This window comes from Chenopodium album, chromosome 22 (genome assembly GCF_948465745.1).
Source record: "Chenopodium album chromosome 22, dcCheAlbu1.1, whole genome shotgun sequence".
Classification (NCBI taxonomy): domain Eukaryota; kingdom Viridiplantae; phylum Streptophyta; class Magnoliopsida; order Caryophyllales; family Amaranthaceae; genus Chenopodium; species Chenopodium album.
Window position 1 is genome coordinate 20,870,491 of NC_137855.1, and position 13,805 is coordinate 20,884,295.

At 35.1% G+C, this 13,805-nt stretch overlaps 1 protein-coding gene across 1 annotated transcript; it reads left to right on the top strand.

Annotated features, from left to right (window-relative positions):
- Nucleotides 1-801: 801 nt before the first annotated feature.
- Nucleotides 802-13,564, top strand: LOC145604493 (3-phosphoinositide-dependent protein kinase 2-like). The gene is made up of 11 exons (XM_081660376.1): nucleotides 802-1,138; nucleotides 4,032-4,212; nucleotides 4,312-4,364; nucleotides 5,391-5,492; nucleotides 5,589-5,697; nucleotides 5,779-5,857; nucleotides 6,062-6,227; nucleotides 12,345-12,479; nucleotides 12,576-12,739; nucleotides 12,912-13,134; nucleotides 13,343-13,564. Exons 1-11 carry the CDS (start codon nucleotides 914-916, stop codon nucleotides 13,424-13,426), a joined length of 1,521 nt encoding a protein of 506 aa, XP_081516502.1. The 5' UTR covers nucleotides 802-913; the 3' UTR covers nucleotides 13,427-13,564.
- The last annotated feature ends 241 nt before the right edge of the window (nucleotides 13,565-13,805 follow it).

Sequence of the window (13,805 nt, forward strand, 5' to 3'; positions counted from 1 at the left end):
CTTATTTTCATTATTGTCATACTTTAGTTAATTGATCATCAAACCACTCTTCCTTTGTTGAAATAGTTTATATGATTGGGCAAAAACTAATAGAACCTGTCTCCCAGTAAGATTCGACCCGTATTTGCTAAGTCTCTGGCAATCTGCTAACAACAGACACCGTGCACTTGCAGTAGACCTTTTTATTCATCAAGCCCTGTCCCACCACCGGCCAAATCGAGACTCATCCCCGCCCCACTGGGACGGGAATGGTGCATTGGTGCGGGTCTCCTAATTGACTCGCCCCACTTACATCTTCATCTTGTATAATGAGTACTCCGTATAATAATTTAGGCCTTGTTTGGTTGGATGTAGGAAGTAGAAATTTCCATTTATGAAGTTATAATTCCTAGGATTTCCCAAAAGTTGTTTGGTTGGATGTAGGAATTTATACTTCCCATGGGAAGTTCCACTTATCTAAGGGGGACTAGGTAAGTGAATTGTTCTATTTTGTGGGAAGTAGAACTTCCTAGAAAGTTCCATTTCTTGCATTATTGGCAACCAAACAAGTATGCATACATTTATTTCCTAGGAATTTAAAATTCCCATAAATTTATTCGTCAACCAAACAAGCCCTTAATAAAAGTAGAAATTCGTCAACCAAACAAGCCCTTAGTAAAAGTAGAATATAATTTCGAAATGAACGAAAGTAAAGGAAGATACCACACTGAATCTTGTGTCTTCTGAAAACATTTTTTTTTTTGAAACAACTTCTGAAAACTTTATTAACAGCTTTATTTATTTATTTATATTATATTTATCTTCCTTTTTTTTCGCTTTTGTTTTTCTTTTCTTTCCTTTATTTTGTCCTTCAAGTTTTTATGGAATGGTGAGAATGTGAGCAATTTTGAAGGAGAGAGAGAGAGAGAGAGAGATGTTGGCAGTAGTCGGAGGAGAAGGTGCGATAATGGAGCAGGAATTTGATTCAAAGTTGAGGATTCAAGATGAATCATCCAATAATGGCGGCCGAGGCGCAGCCGGAGGTGGTCTTGGCGGTGTTCAAAGAGGTAAAAGCTTTCAATTTAGGGCTCCTCAGGAGAATTTCACCGTTGAAGATTTTGAATTAGGGAAGATCTATGGTGTTGGTTCATATTCTAAGGTTGTGATTCTTATTTTTAAACTTTATTTTTGGGTTTTTTTATTGCTTTCAATTGATTATTTCATGTATTCTGATATTTTGTTTCATTGGTTATTGTTATATATTATATGTAATTTTGATGATTTCCAGTGATTTTTCCTAAAATGTGCATATAATATGCCTTGGCATTTGGGAAGGGTTGCTAGTTGTATGAGCTATTTGATCAGAGACTCTTGATTTTGCTCATATAATTGGAAAATTTTATGGGTGATATGATGGATAAAACTCATTTTGCAAGCAAGGTTCTGGATGGTTAGTGTAGTAATAGTTACATGTAATTGTGCTTCTCTTTGTTTAAATAATCGTCTATCGATGATTGGCCATGGTTTCGAAATGCATCTGAAACTTAAGGAATCATTTGGTGATTGGCGAATGTGGTATTATGTTCAGTTTTGAAGGGTTTTTTATGTGACGAGGTTATTTGAGATGGTAAGGAGACTCGTGTATATCCCGCTTGCAGAGGCAGCTAGCGTATGTTTTGGATAGAAGTAATGACTTTGTAGTGATCTCATTAGAAGGAAACCTTGGCTAGATTTATTATTCTATGCTACATTAGTACATGTAAGAGTAATGTACAAATTTTGTGAATGGTCACTTCTTTATTTTATTACCTCGTATAAATATGCTTTGGGCTTTCCATATTGCAATAGAGTTCAGCACTGGCCTCCATATGATTGTGTATGTGATTTAGACCACCTAGCAACACCCAATTGAACAGAAAATTCTTTCCTTGTTTGTTTTTGGAAAGGGGCAAGGATGCGATGTACCAGCAACACTCTAAATTTTAAAGTGACCTCTGGTTGGCGATGGTTTAATTTTGTTGCTAATCTGTAACTTTGTGTTCCTCCAGGATGTTTTTATTTAAGGACTAAAATTCACGATACACCTAAAAAGTAAAATCTTTAAATTTGGACATGACTTGTTATGACAATCTTACAATGCTAATTCTGCCTTTTAAAATCTTTAAATTTGTTATGACAATCATTCATTAGTTGTAGATCCAATTTATAATACTCATTCTGTCCTAGATTAGTCACGTTAGTCAAAGTAGAATCATTCATCAATTTCAGCGCAGTATTTTATGCAAAATGACCTTCATATTTGATTGTGTGTTAGTTGATAATGGTGTCTTTATTTGTCATATTGAATGGGAAGTAGGCCATTGCTTTTTGAGGGGTTTGAGTAAGGCTCTTTTTATTTGGAAAGTAGTAAGTAAAGTGACCCCAAAGCAAGTAAGAGAAATACTGAAAAGAAGTGGGTCCTTTCCTGTAATCGTGTTCCAACTTTGAAGGAATGTTTACAAAAAATGTTGCAGCTATGTTAGTGTGGCTCATTGAAGTGAAGCACACTACCTCAGGTTGAAATTACCCCGCCTAGTATGAAAAAGGCACTTCATTGCACTGGCACAACTTAGGTACACGGCATATCTTCCTTTGTGATGGGAACTAGTGCAACTTAGAGGTTGTATGGTTTAGTATTGATATCTTAGGGTATTTGTTGCGGAAGCATCCATGAAGCTCGTAGGTTGAATTTTTATAAATTACCTAGTGTTGAATGGTGTTATTTATTTCCCAACACCAATATTTGGACGATTATCCCATTTTACGAGCTAGCTTAAGTGTATCTAGGTTACTTTGTGTCTTGACAAGAGCAAGGGTGGAATCAATGTTAATGTGCTTAGTTGTTAATGGATGGTCAACTTTGGGCAACAATATCTTCGTTGCTAGTTGCTACAAATTATTTCAAGTTGATTCCACTAAGAGATGAAAGTTGAGTTCTAGAGCTTTCCGCTGATAGATCATAAGTCTGATTTGAGCAACCATGAAAAGTTATGAAAGTTTCAAGTTAACTTCAATAAGCTTATTAATCTTTGTTATAACATCATTCTTTATCAAACTTTGTGTGAAATTGAAGATTGAGAACCTTAATTTTCATTTTCAAACTGTGTGAACACTCTGATGGAGGAGATTGAGGTACATTTTCTAAATAACTTAAAATTCCAATGAAGACTTCTTCTCTTTAATGTTCTTACCCTTCCCATTATATACTAACTTCTCCCAAACCCCCCTGAAACCTGTTTTTTAAGAGACTAGACTTAAAATTCTTTGATATGTTTGCCCTTAATTCAAATTAGATTCTTAAAAACCACTCTGTAAAATCTCTCTCTATCTTGATGAATTCTAAACATAATAACCCTTTGTAGAGTTTCATTATCTTGAAGAACTTTTGTCCAAAATCACAAGAATACTTCATCAATTTTGGTGGGCTGTGTATACGTGACATTGGATGATGGGTTTTATGGTTGAAGTATAGTATAATGTGGGCTTAAGCTCTAACTTCATTGTTGACGTGACTTGGATGAAGTTGAGTTAAGATGTTTTTCAAATTTTAGAAGACAGACTAAAAGTTTGTTTGCAGGAAATCAAAATTTGAAAATTCATGACGATAACTACTGGTTTAATTTTCTTCTTAGTGCTATAGTCAATTGTGTGTGTGTGTATGTGTGTGCATGTTTCTACTCTTTTTGTTGGATAAATGTTGTAAGTGGGTTGTGTTTTTCTCTCTTTGGTGGCTTTGGTGTATTGCATTAGTTGTAAAGGATCATAGTGGGAACCCGGACAACTCCTGCCATATGAGTCAGGCTAGTTAAAAGAGAGTTTTTATTCCTACTGAATATATGGTTGGACGTCCAGGATTTTGCACTTGTTAGAGGGATTTATTTTTTTCAAGTTTTTGTCTTGTAAAATATAGGATGGATGTATCTTAGCAGTCTTTATGTGGTTACATGCTTCCTCAATTAGAATTTTTTCCCACTAATTTGTGTGCTGTTTCTAATTCATACATGGATTTGCAGGTGGTGCGGGCAAGGAAGAAAGATACTGGGGTGATCTATGCCTTGAAGATTATGGATAAGAAGTTCATCACTAAGGAAAATAAAACTTCTTATGTGAAGTTGGAAAGAATAGTTCTTGATCAATTAGATCATCCTGGCATTGTGCGACTGTTCTTTACTTTTCAGGATACCTTTTCTTTATGTAGGGTATTTTTGTCTATTCATTATCTTTCAGTAATGTGGCTCTTTCTCTCTTTTTCTTTTTTCAAATCTTTGTTAAACTTGTTTCTTGGTGATGAAGATATGGCTCTTGAATCATGTGAAGGTGGGGAGCTTTTTGATCAGATAACCAGGGTAAGTATATGAATATGCTATTCTGCTCAATTACTATCTTGGGTTTAACAAGAAATTCTCTTATTTCTAGAAATAACCAAATACACTTACAAATTGATCAAGAAAACACTAATGTCTGTACAATCTATCTTCGCCAACTGTCAGATTAACTTTTTATTTTTTCTCATTGTTTATGTGATATGGGTTACAGTATGCCTTTTTCAGTTTCTCCCTATCCTACATTTTACCTCGCTCCATAAAGTTATTTATATTCCATGTTTGCCAAAGAAATACTATAATTTTACCTCAATTTATTTCACTTCGTGAGTCTAGCTTTCTGGTTAGGAGGAGGCCGTGTTTTGGGGGGGGGGGGGGGGGGGGGAGTTACCTTTGATATGTACTTATTTTGGCTTCAGAATAAAAGAAAGGAAGCCAAACAACTCCTTAATTTTAACTTGTATTAATTCGTTACTTCCCTTTAATTGTGTCCCAAATTTAGAAAATTGCAGAGAATATTCTTTATGGACTAAATGACAGGCATTAAATTAATAGAGGTATAAACTTTCTTTTTTCTTCATTTTGTTTTTTTCTTGGTGAAGTCTTCCCGGTGAGAGTTAGGTTAGCTTGAAATGGGGGTGCTCTCCAACACTTGCCACTTCATTCGTTGTGCGAATCTGATATTCTGAGAACTTAATCAGTTAGAATAGTTAATTTGAAACATATAAGCAGAAAGGATTACAGTCACTATAATCATATAATGCAGCAAGAATACTATAATAATTCAATTCCAGTAGTAGAAATTACAATAAATTTGTAATGATTTCATAATTGAAAATTAACATTATTATGACTATAAGAGTACCATTGATGTTTGTAATTATTGAAGCTTTTGTTACTTCCCACATCCTGACATTAATTTCAACTGTAATCTGCCACAGTTATAAGTAATTACTTGGGTACAAATACGTTAATATGCTTTTTTCGCATCAATGAATTACTCTGTATTTGTAAATGTCTCTCGTATGTGATTAATATCACTGTATGCAGAAAGGTCGTTTATCCGAGGATGAAGCTCGCTTTTATGCTGCAGAAGTTGTGGACGCACTGGAGTATATACATGGTTTGGGTTTGATACATCGTGACATTAAGGTAAACTCTTGGCTTGCTGATTTTCTCAATGCATTCCAAGTGTATCGATGTAATTCCGTGTAATGTTTACTTCATTAATGTTCTTATATTTTGCAGCCAGAGAACTTGCTGCTTACCTCAGATGGTCACATTAAGATTGCTGATTTTGGCAGTGTGAAACCTATGCAAGATAGCAGCATAACAGTCCTTCCAAATGCTGCATCAGGTACATCTATTGTAGATTTTGGATAGCTGAGTTTGGTCATAGGCTAAAATGCTAAATTTTGTTCTTTTATGAATAAACCAGATGATAAAGCTTGCACTTTTGTGGGAACGGCCGCATATGTCCCTCCAGAAGTCCTTAATTCTTCACCTGCAACATTTGGGTATGTGGATAACATGTTGATGTACAAGGGAAAAGCAAGTTTGTTAAATGGACTTAGAAGCAACTTCTTGCAACTGTTGGCTTCCTTGTAAAAAGAGCCATCTATCAAATATATCAATTGTTTTTCGATGCGTCGACAATTTGAATCTTTGTTGATTCATTTCTGTTATCGATTTTCATGCAGTTTGTTCCTTTCCTGAAACAGAAACGATCTTTGGGCGCTTGGTTGCACCTTGTATCAGATGCTTTCAGGGACATCTCCATTCAAAGATGCAAGTGAGTGGTTGATTTTCCAAAAAATTATTGCAAGAGACCTTAAGCTTCCAGATTATTTTTCAGAGGAGGCAAAGGACCTCATTGATCGTTTATTGGTAAGACCGTTATCAATTAGTTTGTTTTTGCATGTGGATCTATATTATGTTTTTAGATACTTTTAAATTATAGATTGGTCTGAGCTGATTAGGTATCACTATAGAGACTGAGCAAAAATTACTTAGCCTAGATCAAATCTTGGGAAGGGATCTCAACTTTAATTTTCTCATTGCTTAGAATGCAGCATCTCAATTTTACTTAGCCTAGAATGTAGCATCTAGCATGATCACATTTTTTAATTATGAGCTTGTGTTCAAGGTTCTGAGCTACTTCATGAGTAAAAGCTTGGTTTATGTCCCTGAATGTGTTCTAGAGCTTCTCCACTGTAGGGTAAAACTTTTCCCACTCAATTGAGATTTGAGAGGGCATTTGTGAATGTGAGGGCATGGCTCATGTTGCACCTGCTGTGTAAACTTAATATTGGGTGTATTTGTGACTATAACTAGCACCTAGTAAGTCAATAATCCCAAAGTAATACACCTTTCCTTTTCAAGCTGCTGGATATTGTACCATGGTGAATATAAAATATCACTAGATAAATGTACTCGCATCACGTGAGCTAGTACAATGAAGTAAACACCATGATTCTTGTGTCCATGAATTAATTATTGCATAGACTCAACACTTGGGTGTTTGTCATGGTGTATGTGAGCTTGTTTTTACAAAGTGACCCTAGACGTGCCTAGGCACAAGGCTCACCAGGAGCACTCCGCACTGTAACATGCAACCCCATACAGAAGGCGTACGCTTCAGTTCTCCTTTACCAGGGCACAAGGCACAGTGCTTGGGATGCTTTATGTTTTGAGGCGAGAGAAGAGGAGATCTGAGTCACAGAATAAAAAATATAATCAATAAAGGTTTCAAATTAATCTTATTCATTCTTAAGGATGCAAATTTGAGCAATGACTCTCAATGAATTGTAGAATTTTTTTTTAATCTAACCCCCAATCAAAAGCCCTAATCATAGTAGACATATTTGGGGTTGGTGAAGCAATTTGGAATTTAGTGGTTGCAGGCTATGACAGAGATTGCCGCCCGGCGATCTCCAATGGTCATTGCTGATGGTGTTCCAGGTCAGTTTGCTCTTTCTCTCTATTCAATTGATTCTTCTTTCATTCTCTTTCTTCAATCTTTTTTTTTCTTTTCTCTTTCTCTGCTTTCTCCTCCCTCAATCTGGAAACTCAAGCTCTCTATTCTTTCTCCTCTTCGACCTGAAAATTTTCTGAATTTTAGTTCATCTCTTTTAGTTAAGTGACAGCCATCTGAAACACCCTTGTGAATTTTCTTTTTACCTTTTTTTTTGTATTATTATTTTTATCCTTTTGTTAAGAGTTAAGACTACTTAATTCATATTCCCATAATAAACTGAAAGAAGAAGACTACATAGCATGTGTCAATTAAATAGGATAATCTCTATGTTAACCGTTTCATTTTCGAATAATGATATAATTTATAACTTGTTCACTTGAAGATCAAACAGATATATTTCTGTAGATTCGATTCATAGATACATTTTGCATATTGTATGCCTATATCTCCTTCAGTTCATAGAGCCCCTTTCACTTTTCACTTTACCATCTTCTCTCTGACAAAACCTATCTCCTTGGTCGGCTGGTACCAACTCTGAGCCAATTTAAACTATAACGGGCTTCTGCAATCAATCAACACATAACTCATAGATACCCCAAAATCCATTTTGTATCACAGAGGAACCTATACAATTCGTCAGCCACATAAAACTTGCAGTAGCATGAAAACCAAGGAAAGCATAAAGCAGCCATTTTTTCGATGATAATAATAATTTATGCTAGATCAACATCAGTCACTGAAATATTGCTCTTTCATGATGGTGTTAGCCACTACTCGTACATTTTATCTCTGTGAAACGCCAAGGGGAATGACAATTGCTTGGATAAGGATAGAATGATGTGAAACAAGAAAGCTAAATTCTCTCTATGTATGTCAAAAGTTCTACCAATGCATTATTTTGGACTATTATGCCAATCCGTATGGAATGAATCATCCATTCTTTCTCTTTTTGTTTGATCTTCAAGTGGACAAACCTCCCTGTTTTCTTTTGTTATTTATGCTCTCTATTTTGTCTAAACCTTTTTTGTGGTTAAACTATTTCTTTTTTAAAAATAGCATAAGGGAGGTTTGTCATCATTTTTTTTTCTTGTGTGAGAGGTTTTATATTCATGCTACCTTTGATACTGTACTATAGATTTCAATAATCAAACAAATAACTCCAAAAATATACTGAGTAATCTACTACACATTTATTAAAACAACCAATTTATATTCATAAATTATAAAATTCAAAGTAATTAGTGTACGATACAACTAATGTACCTCTAAGCGGTACAATTCATAGACAATTTTTAATGCAGATCTTAAAATTGATAATTGCTTAGCAAAATTATCTTTATACAAGAACAAAATTTAGAATTTAAGTTCATAACTATCAAAGAGAAAGATGGAGTCGCCCCACCATCATTGGCAATCTAACGGGCGGAAACAACAACACCACCTCTCGCTGCTAGCTAAGGACGATTGTCACGGTTGAGAGAAGAGTCAATGCTAGCTGGTGTAGACATTCGTCCGGTAGCCGCAGTGGTGGATCTAGGGGGGTACATAGAGGTACAGCTGTACCCCCATTCCGCGGAAAAAAAAACCGATAAAAAAAGAGACTGCTTGTATCTAATAGGCGGTCTCTTAGGTACTCTGTTATGGTATAACAACCTAATCAACGCGCCTTTTTGGTATTAAATTCTAAAAGATTGCCTATCTTATAACTGATCCCTTAGGTTATATATTTTCCACACTAATGCTTTTGATCAAAGAGACCTACTGTTACAATAACAGGTCTCTTAGGTAATATTGTTTATTTTTCCAGTGGTAGATTTGTACTTTTGATCAAAGAGATCTATTGTTAACATAACATGTTTCTTAGGTTATCTCTTTTTAAAAACATGTTTATTTATTCAATTATAAGCCTTGTTGGCGGAATATAGGGTGTATTGTACATGCAAATACTAATAGAATAGTTAAATGGTTTATTAACTCAAAACTTAGTTATGAAAAAATTATTACGCTCCACATATTACTTTGTATTTTGTAAATTTTTTTTATCAACCTTAATTTCGTACCCATTCCCCAAATCTTGGATCCGCTACCGGGTAGCTGCTAAGGTTAGGGTATAAGGGTAAAGAGAGAAAATTAGGGGGAGAGAGAGTGTGTGTACTAGGTTTAGTTTAGACTTTTGTACTATTCACACAATCTCCCGTGACTGACTATTTGTTTGGGTTCTAATTAGATTCGCCTTGATATTTACTTTTTAAATATCAAGTTTATTTATTTATTTATTTTTATTTATTTATTTTTATATATATATAATTGTTACTAAAGTATAGTTAAAGATACTAAGGACCAAAGTATTGCATTGGCAAACATGAAAAAAAATGGTGCAATATATATCTTAGTGAGAGACATAAAAAATTGTAATAGTTGCCATATATATATTACTACGTAATGCATTTATGATTTGATGTGAGATAATCACCAAGGCTCCAAATTTCATACAATTTACCACCTTCCAATGTATTATTTTCTAGATTTTTGGTTTTAAAGAAGGAAAATTTGTTCAAACTGAAGTGGCCTCTTCAGTTCAAAAGGACCTATTAAGAAAAAAGTTGTTTAAAAGGACCACAAAAGACAGTTTGGGTTGTTGAGGAGGACCAAAGCCGATTTTCAGGCAAGTCAACGCCGGATTCGGCGTTGTCCATCACGTGCCAAGCACGTGACCCATTAATTTCACCAAAATTTAATTTTTTTTTTCCTTTTTCCATAATTTTCCTCTAATTTTCCAATTAACCCCAATTTAACCCTTTTCAATTTCGTTCTTTCTCCTCCTTTCTTTCTCTATACTCATCTTGTTTGCCATTGTTAGTGAGGTCAAAGCATCAAGTTAAATGGTTAGTGAAATTAACTTCACCACAAGCAGCAAATAAGCACAACATCAACCCACAACACGCTAACCCTCCTCCCACTTTACCACCGGCAACAACCAGGCCACCACTCCAACACACCTCCGCACCTCCACCAAACATCCCAAACAAACACCTAACGAACCCACAACCACCTAAACCCACAATGCTTACCTTGTGCGAATTATCCTCAATTGAAGTGTAGTTGAATTCAATTGAAAATAAATGCAACATTACGGGTTGAATATAATCAAAGGTTATAGAAATGAGGAGAGAGAATGAAGGGAAAAAGGGATAATTGGGGTTAAAGGGAAAAATGGGGGGAAATTGTGGAAAAAGGAAAAAAAACAAATTTGGTTCATGGTTTAGATTCATGGTTTATGCTTTGAGAAAGGGAAATATTGGGGGTAAAGGGTAAATTTGGGAAGAATTGGTGGAAAGAGGGGAAAAAAAAGGGAAAATATAAATTTGGACTCAAAATAATGAAGCACATGCTTCCTCAACTACTCAAACTGTGTTTTGTGGTCCTTTTAAACCACTTTTTCCTTAATAGGTCCTTTAGAACAAAAGAGGCCACTTAAGTGATCCTTATGAACAAATTTTCCTTTAAAGAAAACCAATGAATTACACTTTGTTTGGAAAGAAGAAAATGGAAGGAAAAGACGAGAAGAGAAAGGGAGGAGAAAATTTCTATTTTTAAGGTAAAAGATTGGGGAAGGAAGGGGAAGGAGAGGGAGGGATCCATTTTCCCTCTCTATAAGCGCTATGGGGCTTACCTTTCCCTTCCTCTTTCCCTCCCCCTCTTTTCCTTCCTTCTTTGTTATTCAAACAAAATGTTAATGAATAAAATAGTGTAAAACTTGTCTCCACAATTATCAACTTTGACTAGTACAAGGTTATCTTAACTGATCTCTTAAAAAATTAAATTAAAAATTGATTAATTACATAAATTGTTTCCCACAAAGAAATGATGAATGTAGATGCAGTAGGAGAGAAAATTTCATCATTTCATAAATAATCAGAAGGTTTCATACAAGCTTTCTTTTCCAGTTTTCCCTATATATAGGTTGACTACTACTACTTAGGGTTCTCTAAGAATCTTCTTTTATGGACCCATAGATTACAAAATGAAAGACTAAGATTATTTCATATTAAAACAGTATATATATGTTTCTGCTAAGTTGCATGCTGTGCAAGTTTTGCATGTTGCACATTGAATCTGTTGCATGTTGCATGACCATGCAAGTTTTGCACAAGTGGTTGTACAATATGTGAAATGGCAATTTGCTCATTTTGCACAAGCCTGCTAATCTGCACGACTGGTCGCACTACTTGCAGTTTCAGCTGTTCAACTTGAAATCTTCAAAACTTCTTCATCTGATGCTCAAAATAGGCTAATGACCTATTCATGGAAAGCTCCTGATCTTAACTTTCATCACCAAGTAGAATCACCTTAAAATGTTTTGTATCAAAGAAGATATTGCAGTCCTAACTCCTAAGTTGTCCCATTCACTAAGAAGCACATACGTTTTGTTTTCCTATCTATTCCGTGTCCATCCATCAAATGAATGTCAAGACACAAGGTTCATCTTTATTCACCTAAGCCATGTCATGTAACAGGACTATAGGAGTCATCCAAATAGGAGTTCAAACAGCCTTATTCAATTCTTGGGCTTTATGGATGCTCTTGCATCAGGAACGAAGGGATTATATTCGTTTAATTTATATTCCATACGAAACTTTTAATCTCTTAATTTTAGAGCTCTAGCCTCTAGCTATGCAAGTGGGAGGAGGCTATCAGCAATATTTGTTTGTTATGGGACAAGTAATTGTGCTCGTTATAGTCTATTATTTCTGGCATCAAAACATAAAAATTCAATGATTTTCTAATTTTTATTTTAATATCACTTGTTCACTTTGACTAAGCACCCTGACGTGAGAGACAGTTAAGAGAATTGTTTTGTGAAGAAATGAATAGTAAGAATGAAAGTGGCTTAAGTTATGCTCTTAAATAATGCCAAGTTGGGATTTGGAAAGGGGCAGAGGGATTAATGAGCAAACTGCTCATAGGCTCATAGCTACTGTATAATGTATGGATCTCTATATATTCTTGATGGTGTTAATTTGCAGTCCATAGATCCTAGCAAAAGACCTGGTGCTGGACCCGAGGGATATGCTGCATTAAAAAATCATCCTTTTTTCCGTGGAGTTGACTGGGCTAACTTGAGAGACATTCCCTCTCCAAAACTTGTCAGGGAACCTACGGTAACATTCCTCATCACCATTCAGTTTTCAATCTTTTTTGCTGTTGATGTTCTGGCAGAGTTTCCTTACTTGATGATTTCTCTTTGCACCATGTAGGATAATTATGGCGGTGTCGACAATTCACAGGATCCTTGGAATTGCACACATATTGGAGATAGTGCTGTAAAGCAAATTGATGTGAATAGTGGTACCTCATCATTTACAGAAGTAGCGGGTCACGTAACAAGGCTTGCATCAATTGACTCTTTCGATTCAAAATGGTGAGAACTCTTTTGTGCACACAATTGTTCCAATTCTTTTACTTGTGGACTCTGGTTTGATTTTTCTGAGTCCTTGCTATCTTGTTTCTAGTATCTCTAGCTTGCTAAAGTTGCCATGCAATCAGACTATTTTGTTTAAGCTTTTAATTTCATAGTACGCTTGTATTGACAGGCAACAATTCTTGGAACCTGGTGAATCTGTTCTCATGATCTCTATGGTGAAGAAAATGCAGAAGTTGTCTAGCAAGAAGGTGCAGCTTATTCTTACCAACAAACCAAAGTTGATCTATGTGGACCCGTCAAAACTGGTAGTGAAGGGGAACATAATTTGGTCTGATAATCAGAATGATCTAAATGTCCAAGTCTCTAGTCCATCGCACTTTAAGATATGCACTGTGAGTGTTTCTTTTATCAAAACTGGGGATGTGGAATGTACATGAATACGTTTGTTCTTCAAAGGATAAATCTGATTCATGTTATTTGAAGTCCTTAGGCCCTATTATGTAGCACTCTTCCCCATTTTTATATTTAATCAACTACATTGTTCTTTTACACTGTCATTCACATACATGTCATTTTTTCCTTCTTTTTTTTTTTTTTCAGCCAAAGAAGGTTATGTCATTTGAAGATCCCAAGCAGAGAGCGTGGCAATGGAAGAAAGCCATTGAAGGACTTCAAAACCGTTGATTTTTTTTTTTAGTTTCAGCGATACTTTTTTGTTACTTCTGAATATAGTGTAATTGAAAATTCACAGAAATCTGGGGACTTCATGAAAGATTTTAGTTGAATAGAAAGTTATCACATTGCACGATTTGGTAGTCTCAACTTTCAAGGCATAATGCCGACAGAAAATCTTGCGTGAACCTGGTTCACAATAATATTATTGTGGACCTTAGGTTTATACACACGTAACTGACATTATATTCAACATAGTGACCCCTATTTTTATTATAGTAACCTTTTTTTTAACATAGTAATCTTTTTTAAAACTTTTGTGACTTTTATGAACTTAAAGTACGAGATTATGTTAAACAGTGACCTAATTTCAACATAGTGATCTATATTA

What these genes read in the sequence shown, in the direction of transcription:
- LOC145604493 (XM_081660376.1), top strand. Translation starts at nt 914, where the DNA reads ATGTTGGCAGTAGTCGGAGGAGAAGGTGCGATAATGGAGCAGGAATTT. An exon ending in CCTTCCAAATGCTGCATCAG is followed by an intron (nt 5,698 to 5,778) that starts GTACATCTATTG and finishes TGAATAAACCAG; the next exon opens with ATGATAAAGCTTGCACTTTT. An exon ending in AACTTGTCAGGGAACCTACG is followed by an intron (nt 12,480 to 12,575) that starts GTAACATTCCTC and finishes TGCACCATGTAG; the next exon opens with GATAATTATGGCGGTGTCGA.